Here is a 12,184-nt window from a genome sequence, read left to right as displayed (position 1 = left end):
ACAATGATGGTGTCCTCATGGATCAGGGTTTAAGGCAGGCCATACACTATTCAACTTTCTTTCTTTCAACCACAGGTTGAAGGAAAGAAAATGACTCTATTTCCCCCCATCAACACTGTTTTTGAATCCCTCCTGCAACGCTATTACAGTGGGGAAAATAATTACTTGATCCCCTGCAGATTTTGTAAGCTTTCCCACTTACAAAGAAATTAAGGATCTATAATTTTTATCATAGGTGTATTTTAAATGATTGAGACAAAATATCAACCAAAAATCCAGAAAAAACACCTGATACAAATGTTAGAAATTAAGTTGCAGTTTAGTGAGTAAAATAAAAAAATAAGTATGTGGTACACACATTAGTCCTGTCAATTTAAGAAGGTGCTCCTAACGACAGCTCGTTATGTGTATAAAAGAAATCTGTCCACAGAGTCTTTCTTCCATTGAAACCTCACCACAATGGACAAGACCAAAGAGCTGTCAAAGGACATCAGTGATTAGATTGTAGACCTGCACAAGGTTGGAATGGGCTACAAGACCATCTGCAAGAAGCTTGGTGAGAAGGAGACAACTGTTGGATCTATTATTCACTAATGGAAGAAATACAAAATAACCAACATCTGCCCTCGGTCTGGCGCTCCATGCAAGAATTCGCCTCATGGGGTAAGGATGATCATGAGAAAAATGAGGGATCCACCCAGAACTACACGGGAGGAGCTTCTGAATGATCTCAGTGCAGTTGGGTCCACAGTCACCAAACAAACCATTGGTAATACAATATGCTGCCATTGAATGAAATCCTGCAGCACCCACAAAGTCCCTGTCCTCAAGGAGGCACATGTACAGGCCCATCTGAAGTTTGCCAATGAACATCTAAACGATTCAGAGAAGGATCGGGAGAGTGTTGTGGTCAGATGAGACCAAAATTTAGCTCTTTGGCATTAACTCAACCCGCTGTTTTTGGAGGAAGAAAAATGCTCACTATGACCCTAAGACGACCATCCCTACAGTCAAGCACAGAGGTGGAAACATTATGCTTCAGAGTGATTTCTCTGCTAAAGGTACAGGGCCATGTATTGTAAAATTGGATGAGAATCTTCTTCCCTCAGCCAAAACACCTGAAGATGGGTTGCGGATAGGTCTTCCAGCATGACAATGACCCAAAACATACCACCAAGGCAACAAAGGTGTGGCCTCAAGAAGAAGCACATTAAAGTCATGGGGTGGCCCAGCCAGTCTCCAGACCTTAATCCTATAGAAAATGTATGGAGGGAGCTGAAATGTTGAGTTGCCAAGCGACAGCCAAGAACCTTTAAAGATTTAAAGAAGATCTGTAAAAAAAAGTGGACCAAAATCCCTTCTGAGATGTGTGCAAACCTGGTAACCAACTTCAAGAAACATCTTGCCTCTGTGCTTGCAATAAAGGGTTTCTCCATCAAGTACTAAGTCATGTTTTGCTTGGGGAACAAATACTTATATATTGAGTTGCAGTTCAGTGCGTAAAATAACATTTTGTAGCATGTGTTTTTTCAGGATTTTTGTTGATCTTCTGTCTCTATCATTTAAAATACACCTATGAGAAAAATTATAGACCCTTCATTTCTTTGTAAGTGGGAAAACTTACAAAATCTGTAGGGGAGCAAATATTTTTCCCACTGTATATTCTGCCGGAAGGGAGCGTGGGGAGCTTTCCCTGCCTGTAGAATAAAATGATCACTGCTGGCGGCTAAGCTTCTGGCAGTTATTCAGCAAAAAAACCCCAAAATGCTCACTATTACAGATTATGGTATATGTAGTTATCTATGGGGATACATTTAAAGTTTTTTTGCTGTCAAGAAGATGGGAAACCCCTTTGTGAAGTTAACATGGCCTGGCCTATCCTTATTCATTCAGTTCCTGCTGAAGTGGATGAATTTTGATCCATTTATGGCTGACCTAATTGCCATATTGTGCACTACTAGTCTTGCACCATGTGAAGGATATAGCTGCCTACCCTCCTCTACTGCTCAATTGAATTAAGTAGAATTCTTCTTTAGCTTGTTTTATGATGTCCATGTTTATTATATTATATTCTCTTTCCTTGCAGTGCTCAAAGTGGCTACCTATACATCACAATCATCTACAACATATCAGTCAGTCTGGCTCTCTATGCCCTGTTTCTCTTTTATTTTGCAACCAAGGAGCTGCTTCACCCTTTTGAACCTGTGCTGAAGTTTCTAACCATAAAGGCAGTCATCTTTTTATCATTCTGGCAAGGTGGGTGCTATTGTTGATTGTTCACTATTACAGATTATGGTATATGTAGTTATCTATGGGGATACATTTAAAGTTTTTTTTTGCTGTCAAGAAGATAGGCAACCCCTTTGTGAAGTTAACATGGCCTGGCCTATCCTTATGGAAAACCAACTCTGCAGCATAACTGAAAGCTAGATACCCTTGGTGCCTGAACGTTCCTTTTTAGTATGTTCCCAAGATCCCTAGGAACCCCAAAATCTGTTTCTCTGTTATGCAAATCTTAACTTCGGCAAGGTAGGTTGAGTATTTGTACACCCTCTGCCATCTCTCATGCCACCACTGGTCCTTCAGTTTGATGAGCATTCCTAGTGACCAAAAGCGAGGTGCGAGAAGGCATGCCAGTGCTTGACTTTCTATGCTATAGCTGAGATATGCATAAAAGAGTGGCCCAACTTTGATTGTATACATAGTTTTTGGTTTTTTTTTTCCACTAATGCTGGGTACTTAATATCAGCCAAAATCAGCCAGGACAGTAGAAGCCGGCCAACTTTTAGCTCATGTACATAGCTCCCTGTCTGACTGAAGCCAGTCGTGAGACAGGCTTCTGTCAAACAGGCATGCTGGAAAACCAGCAACTGATCAGCACTGACCACCAATGGCTGCAAACGCTGACCTGTGTGTTCTAGCAGGGGGTGGTCTCCCTGTCAGAGCACAAGAACACAGCAAGGGAGATTGCTGTACTAACATCACGTGTGTTAGTACAGCGATCCGTCAGGTTTTTTATTTTTTCAGCTCGCTGGGTTGAAAGAAAAAACTTATTGTGTGTACCCGGCTTAAGGACAAGTGTACTTTAAAGTAAAACTGCAGTGAAGACTTTTTTAGTGTTGGATAAAGTGGGAAAGGGTTAGAATCTCCATTAGGATATTATTGCTCTCTGTGTCTTTATCAGGAAGATGCCCCTTCACTTCTAATCTTGGAGACAAAGCAGGAAGTGAGTCGAAATTTTGGAGTAAATGGAAATCCTATCTTTGTCCCTTGAACATGTCCTTTTTTGGACAATTTCCCCTGTACTCCCATTTCCAGTTGCACATTTCCAGTTCTCATTCAGTTTTTGTCCTGTTGTTACCAGTAAAAATAGTGAGGATTGTTTTCTCTGACACGGACATAGACCACATTGAAAACCTGATAGGTTCTAACCCTTTCACAGTCTTTCCAAAAGTAGGAAAGTTTTATATAAACCTGTATTTAGAAATGACAGAATCTTAGGTGTTATGGGAAATGCAGACACTTCTCTGCCATTCTCTTTGAGAATACGTCTTCACTTTATCTCTGGTTATCTATTTAACAGGAATGCTCCTGGCCATACTGGAAAGAGGAGGGGCCATTCCAGAAGTCCAGATTATCAACGGCAAACAAGTCGGGGCGGGCACAGTGGCTGCTGGGTATCAGAACTTCATCATTTGTATTGAGATGCTGTTTGCTGCCATTGCTTTACGTTATGCCTTCACCTGCCAGGTCTACAGAGAGAAAAAGGAAAGCTCGACAGGTACATGTATAAGATCCCAAATCTTAGTCAAAGTAAGTGTCTAATGGAAGCAACTACTCTCTTGACTTCTTGGCTGCATATTCGTTCTGGGGCAGTGACAAATAGGTTCAGCTTCACTGCCTGGAACTAGTCAGTTGTCCATAAACTGGAAGTGGCTGCATTTATCAGAGGCTTTTAAACAGGTATTGTTTACCATGACAAAAATCCATAAAAATGTGTATAATTCGTATCAAGCACTAAACATTTTTTTCTTCTCTTACAGCAACTGTGGCACCTATGCAGAGCATCTCAAGTGGCTTGAAAGAGACGATGAGCCCACATGACATTGTCCAAGATGCAATCCACAACTTCTCCCCCACATACCAGCAATACACCCAGCAATCCATGCAGGACTCTCAGCAAAAATCACAGGAACAAAACGGGAACACCCCAAAGACCAATGGACACTCGAGCAAGAAAAAGAAGCAGAATGAGAAAATGATGCTTATTATTTCAGATGACGAGCTGTAAGACTGGAAACCACTAGCTGTGATCGCCTAGATGGAACTGTATAACTGGAAACCTCTAGCTGTGATCACTAGATGGAACTATAAGACTGGAAACCACTAGCTGTGATCGCTAGATGGAACTGTATAACTGGAAACCTCTAGCTGTGATCGCTAAACAGAACTATAAGACTGGAAACCTCTAACTGTGATCGCTAGATGGAACTACAGGACTGGAAACCACTAGCTGTGATCGCTAGATGGAACTGTATAACTGGAAACCTCTAGCTGCGATCACTAGACGGAGCTATAAGACTGGAAACCACTAGCTGTGATCACTAGACGGAGCTATAAGACTGGAAACCTCTAGCTGTGAATGCTAGATGGAACTATCTGTGCCCATTTACTGCAGCTGGTTTGGTTTACTTACATTTCAGGCAAAAGGACCTTCTAAAGGACCCATGTTCAACAAAGGACCATACAAGAATTGCTGTACAGCATTCAGCAGCCCCTTGGAATTTTGCCTTGACCAGTGAAACTTTATTGCATGGCTACACCTGTCAAAAAAACCAAAGATCTTTTTAAAAAAAAAAAAACCACTGAAAAAAATCTTTTTTTTTTTTCGGTGCAGCCAGTTATTGGTGGTCTTGGTGTTCCATTGCTATACACTGCTTAAGCTCGAAGAGCATGACCCTTTTTGTTTGTACCTAAAGCTTGTTTACCGATGTCATGGCTCCACCTCTTTGATAAATGACTGACGTCCGTGTGCTGGGGGACATTCCAGTGCCTGAAAAACCTGGACACTGTAGATGGGAGTTTGTTCTTCACTCCTGCTACCTACCTCTTTTCTCTCTTCAGCTGCGATGTAGGCCATCCTACAATGAGCCTGGGGTTAAAATCAGTTGGTGGGCCAGTAATTCAAAATTAAGAAGAATTTAGTGAATCTCTAAAGAGTTATGGTGGTATATACTGATAATTACTGGTTTTGAAAGCAAACACAGACAAGGGAACATTCACCAGGAAGGTAACCCCAAACCCCCAAAAAAGTCCTTCCAATAAGAATAATAAGTTGCAGTAATGCAGGATAAAGTTAAAAGCGAGTGTTGACACTGGCATCCATATGAGATGCTTTAGGGATCATTCAGAATTTGACAGGTCCATTTGACCTTGTTATCTTTTGCTGACATGCTTAGAGTGGGTATTGCATTCTAAAACCAGTTTAAAGCCAATAAAAGGCAGTCGACTCAGACTATTAATCATTCAGGCTGTATCTTCTTGATTTCTATCAATAGGAAGACACAGGGAGAGTAGCTTGATCACAGCCAGAATGCCATTCAAACACCTAAATGCTTCGGGCACCTGTATAAAGGGCCCTTTTTACCCCTGGTTCACATATATGCAGCCGTGAGGGCCGTGTTTTGCGCGGGCACGAGAGCCCATTCATTTGAATGGACTCCCGTGCCCCGTGACACGCAGAGAAGTCCCTGCACTTCTGAAAACACAGCCTGCACGGGAAACTCTGTTCCCAGTATGGTTGCGTTTTCCAGTGTGGGCGACGTGCCATTAGAATATTAGAGCCTGCATTCCTCTGTGTGGGTGGTACGGCTGAACGGATTTGCGTGCAGATCCGCAGCCGCACCACCCGCACATATGTGAACCTAGCCTTATTGTCTATGCACAGATCGAATTTGAGTGGTCCTGCTAACACCATCAGTCTTGACCAGCTTTGATTGAGACATTGAAGGAGCTGGGCAGAAAAAAGTTGGGCAAACTTTGATTGCAGACAATCAGATGAGTGCTGGCGGTCAAAATACAATAGCCGGAAAGGGAGCTTCAAGGGGGGAATCGAATGCCATTCTGTCACTCAGCCCATGCAATGCATGGCCAGTTTTAGAGAAGCGGTTTTACAAAAAAATCTGTTTAGTCCATTTTTTAATGAGTAGTCTATATATTCAGGCTAAGCGTTTTACATTTGCCTGGAGTCCTTTAATAATTACCTATTGCCAAATAATTTTTTGACATTTAATGTATTTTGCAAAGTGGATTGTTGTCATTTTTATGTTTTTGTGTTTTTAATAATTTTCTAATAATGCCAAATATTTGTTTAGTCTATTTGTGTAGCTATTTGGTTTAATTTCTCTTGTGCAAACCCAATGCAAATGTATATAGTGGAATCCTTTCATGAATCTACTTCCAAAGTTATTTAAACTCAGGAGATTGTCATTAACATTTGACACCAACATTCTTCATGATGGCAAATGTAGAATAATGTTTCTCATATCAACTTTTCTGGAATACAGAGAGCAACTTACTGTATCTTGGGTGCTTTCTCCACCATTGTAGAGTGATATCATTCTCATGGTCAATTTTATTGTATCTTTAAAGAAAAACCACACTATTCAATATTTGCACTTTAAATAGCTTGTTTATAATTTTTGAAAAACTGCACCCCCATTGTGTGACACCATTTTTACTTTTCTGTGTTTGGGGCCTCCATTCACTAAAGCATATTGCATGAGGTATTTAGGTGATTTGACACATTTTTCCCCACATATCACAAGTGGTAATGGAAATGTCAATTCACTGTCCCTTTTTGTGGTATTAGGCTAGGTTCGCATCCATGTAGATTGTGCTTGATGCATTTTCAGGCTGCATTTTGTTTGTTCATACTTGTTTTTAATGCATTTTGTGCTTTGTGTGACTTTAGGTGGTTTTTGAGGAGCAGGTAGCTGCTGGCATATTGTTAACTGGTTGTTAAGGATGCTGGTGGCTGCCCACTCCTTAACAACCAGCTTACAGTCACAAAGAACACAACACACAAATTGCATAAATGCATACAAAACACATAAAAAAATGCAATACTTGCGTCTTTGATGCGGTGCCCTTGAAGTCTATTACACGCAAAGCACAGAAGAAAAAGGTCCCCAAGCCTTTTAAAAAAAAATCCGCACTGGCCCAGGATGCACAGATGTGAACTAGATCCATAGGAAATCATGTTAAATGAACTGTAGTGCATTTCTGCAAACTGGAAAACTCCCTGAAATCTGCATAAGTGTGAACCTAGGGTTAGGAATGGACAAGTATTCTTACAAACGTGTGGAACTGTTAGGAGAAGGGTGTCATCAATTTGAAGGTTCGACTGATGGATACCAGAGTGACACTTTTAAGAACAGCAGAGAATGACAATGGCTATTCTCTAACAAGACAAAACAGACCTGTCCGATGATATAGCAATGTCTTCCCAACTATCACAGCAAAAATGACTTTAAAGTGGTTGTAAAGGCTTGAGTTTTTTTTTACCTTCGTGAACCTATGATTGGCTGTCAATTTTGACAGCTTCCCAGCAGGATAGCTCAGTCTCATCCCTTGTTGTCACAGTGGCAACCCAGACAGGAAGTGAGGGAAATTCTGCAACTGAGACTCAGACAGGAATATAAATCTCACCAGGGTTGTAGTCTTCTCCTACTCTGCTACAGAAAAGCTATTTCTCTCTGTTTTGCTGTCGATTTTCTCTCACTACCTGTCTGATTAAACTGTTATAGGGTGGGAGGAAATCTTTTAAATAGAGACCTGGATAACAGTAACCCCTGGTTCACATATATGCGGCTGCGCTTTGCGTGGGCATGAGAGCCTATTCATTTGAATGGACTCCCGTGCCCCGTGACACGCAGGGAAGAATTCCCTGCACTTCTTCTGAAAACGCACCACTGGCACAGAGGGGCAAGGTTCCACTGAGCACGGGCACGGAGGGGCAAGGTTCCACTGAGCACGGGCACGGAGGGGCAAGGTTCCACTGAGCATGGGCACGGAGGGGCAAGGTTCCACTGAGCACGGGCACGGAGGGGCAAGGTTCCACTGAGCACCGGCACGGAGGGGCAAGATTCCTAATGCTGCAGATTTAAATGCCAGGGGGACAGCACAACATTAAAAGAATGTCAGTCTCCATTAAATATGTATAAAAAAATCACGAGTGGCTAGGGAGGTAGTCGCGGCTCGTGCCGTTATTGGCTGGTTCCGTGAACACGCGTGCGTGGGACCCGATGCTTGGCTGCAGGGCAGTAGTGGGGTGACTTGGGTTTGGTGGGTGTTTTTAAGAGTAGTTATAGTTCATTTTCTTCCACTATAAATGTACCCAATCTAAACAAACCATATATGTATACAGACCCCTTGCATACTTGTGTCTGTGGGACAAGGACGTAGAATGCCTCCACCACCTATGATTGGCTGTCAATGTTGACAGCTTCCCAGCAGGATAGCTCAGGCTCATCCCTTGCTGTCACAGTGGCAACCCAGACAGGAACTGAGGGAAATTCCGCAACAGAGACACAGACAGGAATATAAATCTCACCATGGTTGTAGTCTTCTCCTACTCTGCTACAGAAAAGCTATTTATCTCTGTTTTGCTGTTGATTTTCCCTCACTACCTGTCTGATTAAACTGTTATCATAGGGTGGGAGGAAATCTTTTAAATAGAGACCTGGATAACAGTTCCCCTGGTTCACATATATGTGGGCCGCGTTTTGCAAGGGCACAAGAGCCTAGGCTATTCATTTGAATGGACTCCAGTGCCCCGTGACACGCAGAGAAGAAGTCCCTGCACTTCTTCTGAAAACGCAGCCTGCACAGGAACCTCGGCTCCCAGTATGGTTGCGTTTTCCAGTGCGAGCAGCGTGCCATTAGAACTAAAGGCACCCACCCACGGGTCCTCATTCCTCTGTGCGGGTGGTGCGGATGCACGGATTTTCGTGTGGATCCGCAGCCGTACCACCCCCACAGATGTGAACCTAGCCTAAAGACACTTTCACACAGTCACAGAGAACCATACACTGTAAAGGAAAAACCAAGCATGTTTTTGCCTGCACAAATCAATGACAGATGTGAGATTACCCACTGGTAACAGCCTGAGTGTTTACTTGCATACAGGAACAAGTGTAGATGTGCAGTTGCCACTATACAGCCACAGCTGGCTCGTGATGTCATCGCCCGGCGCCACCACCGCACATCTGTGGGACCTGATGCTCGGCTGCAGGGCAGTAGTGGGGCGACTTGTCTCGTGTGCCGGCAACGTGGGCTTCGCGTGCCCGCCGCAGCATGCGTGCCATATGTTCGCCACCACGACTCTAGGGCCTCAATTTTAAAACATACATATATATATATATATATATATATATATATATATATATAATGATTGAAGGCTCTAGGTTTTCTAGCACAAAATACATTTTAAAAAGTGGCAGAAATGGCTTGGGCCTAAAGCGGGTGTTTATTTACTACAGCATGGGATTTTGGTTTTTCTTCCTGCCTTGATGTGATATATCTTGAATCCGACCATGGATGGATGAGTTACTGGAGGCTGTTTGAAGGACTGCTGCAGATTTCCAACCCAGTGTGGCTGGGAAAGCACTTATGACCTTACTTGAGTGTGGGTCAGACTGGGAGGTGAGAGGCTGAAGTGTGCGGTGGTGGGCAGTGCAGTGGTGGGCACTGCGGTGGAGCACAGACTGCTATATATTGTGGATCACATATGAAAGAATTTTATGAATAGCAAGGAGTCAGAAACCTGTAACATGTGAAATGAGACTTTTTGAGATTAATATATGAACTTAGCCTTATAGACAGTTAGTCTAGTTTTAATAAACATTGGGAGAGATGTACTAAAACTGGAGCGTTCAAAATCTGGTGCAGCTGTGCATGGTAGTCAATCAGCTGCTAACTTCAGCTTGTTCATTTCAGCTGTGCCAATAAAACCTGGAAGCTGATTGGTTTCTATGCAGAGCTGCACCAGATTTTGCACTCTCCTGTTTTAGTAAATAGCCCCCATAGAGTATGCCAGCATTATTTATGTTCCCAGCTCATCACTGCCATCTGCTGTTAGAAGCCTGTATTGCGTGTATCATCGGGTCTTGTTCATGATTGTCACACCGGTCCAGTATTTAAATTGTTATGGAAAGTCATGTTTATTTTCATATAGATTGTGTTTGATCTAGAATGTCTGTTGGGTTTTTATTTCTGCCTTTTTCCCCAGTGTGGAAGATTCACCCTCACTATTGGTTCAGATGACGATTGTCCAATACCATCGGTTTGAAGATATCTTCTTTTACATGTACTTTTTCCTGTTTCTCTGTGACAGGAAATGCAGTGTAATCTCCTCAATGGAACACAGTCCTCTAAAACAAAAACAAAAAAACTTAACATAGTGCACAGACGACATTATACCCCTGATGTCTCCTTAAAACGAACCTGTCACTTGCAATATGCTATCACATTGGGGGGCTTATCAGCCTTGTGATAGCAAGATAACAAATGTAAGTTCAAAAGGTAATGTTTACTAAAATTAAATGAACTCCCCACCACCACACCTGTACAAAAAGATTATGCCACGCAAATTAGGTATTGCTGCGGAGGTTAAAGTGACAGCAATAAATCTAGGGCCATCATTCATCATTAACTCTAACAGTGTTGCCTATTATAAGGCTGGGTCAGGATCTTAATTTGCTGAAATAAGCTGGAGTTTTAATCTTCTGAGGTGTGCGGTGCTCCTTCTTCATTCTTTGCATGCCAAATTTAAAAGGCTCACACCAAGAAAAATTGGAGAAAAAATGTTATCACAATAAAATTGATAACTCCCAAATCCTCTGCTTATAAAACTGTTTAGTGTGCTACACCCTATGGATTGTGTTATTAAAAGCCAGGAACTAATGCTAAGACCGAGGGAAACCCTGTTATACCTTATCAATGATGTTGCGCCTTATAGAGGTTCAGGCTTCACCCATCATAGTGGGCACATCCCCGGGAGGGCTCTTCAGGGTCAGGGAACCATGGCTCTGGACTTGTATAGGACCTTGCAGCTTACTACACACATAGAACTATGTGGCAAGTGAGTGCCCAAAGCAGGATCCAGTGCCCAAAGCAAACATTACAGGTTGTCCCCACATAGTGGGGACCAAGTATGTACTCAAGGTACGAACCTAGTATAACTGCTAGATAGCCCAGGTCAAAAAGCAGTCATGTTAAAAACAAATATGTAAAGGTCCATCATCAAGGGACACTAGCAAAAAACTGGAGTCTCAAGGAATGGGTGGGGTTATGAGTGTGCACAATCACCTGGAGGTAGTCTCCATAATTGTTATTGGCATAATAAAATGTCCTTTATTCTGTACTGTATGATTAACATACAGTGTATGTGTGTGTGTGTATATATATATATATATATATTTGATAAACTGTATTACAATCGTGTGACAAACAAATTGCAGCTGTCACCATTGGGAGAGTGATTCTGCGCTTGCAGAGCTGCATTATACACAGTGTTTGTTCATGCTTTCATCTACCTATTCAACGTGAGTGCATATTTTATCTGCTTTTCAATAAAATATTTTTTTTTAGCAGTAAGCACTATCAAATATTATTTTCTTTTGAGCCTCTGGTACACACATGGGGGCAGCCTTTTTCAACCAGGGTGCCCAGACACCCTGAGGTTGCCTTCAGGTTTCTTCAGAGGTGCCGTGGCAAAATGCTGTAAAATTGTATAAGCCTTGGTTCACATATATGCGGCTGTGCGGGTATGAAAGCCCATTCATTTGAATGGACTCCCTTGCCCCGTGACATGCAGGGAAGAAGTCCCTGCACTTCTTTGGAAAACGCAGCCCACACAGGAACTTCGGTTCCCAGTACGGTTGCGTTTTCCAGTGCAGGCAGCGTGCCCAGGGGCGGACTGACCATTTGGAAACTCTGGCACTGCCTGAGGGCCTGGGGTCAGTAGGGGGCCCCATGAGATGCCCCTGGTACCTTTTTCATAGGCTTTTTTTAGTTTGGGTAAGGACACAGGGGCCCCATGATCCCCTATTGCCCGGGGGCCCCATGCGTTGTCAGTCCGCCCCTGGGGTGTGCCATTAGAACTAATGGTATCCGCCCGCGG

At 42.8% G+C, this 12,184-nt stretch overlaps 1 protein-coding gene across 1 annotated transcript in view; it reads left to right on the top strand.

Annotated features, from left to right (window-relative positions):
* The window catches only part of TMEM184A (transmembrane protein 184A), an 86,503-nt gene extending 79,921 nt beyond the window's left edge, over window positions 1-6,582 (top strand). The window contains exons 7-9 of the mRNA XM_089682335.1: window positions 2,087-2,256; window positions 3,584-3,781; window positions 4,044-6,582. Coding sequence (XP_089538461.1) covers window positions 2,087-2,256; window positions 3,584-3,781; window positions 4,044-4,291 — 616 coding nt within the window. The 3' untranslated portion in view covers window positions 4,292-6,582. The remainder of the gene's footprint in view (window positions 1-2,086; window positions 2,257-3,583; window positions 3,782-4,043) is intronic.
* The last annotated feature ends 5,602 nt before the right edge of the window (window positions 6,583-12,184 follow it).

The sequence above is a fragment of the Staurois parvus genome, unplaced genomic scaffold, assembly GCF_062004578.1.
Source record: "Staurois parvus isolate SC_StPar_1 unplaced genomic scaffold, SC_StPar_1.0 ptg000018l, whole genome shotgun sequence".
Taxonomy (NCBI): domain Eukaryota; kingdom Metazoa; phylum Chordata; class Amphibia; order Anura; family Ranidae; genus Staurois; species Staurois parvus.
The sequence above is the reverse complement of the archived record's forward strand: the minus strand, read 5'-3'. Positions and strand labels throughout refer to the sequence as shown.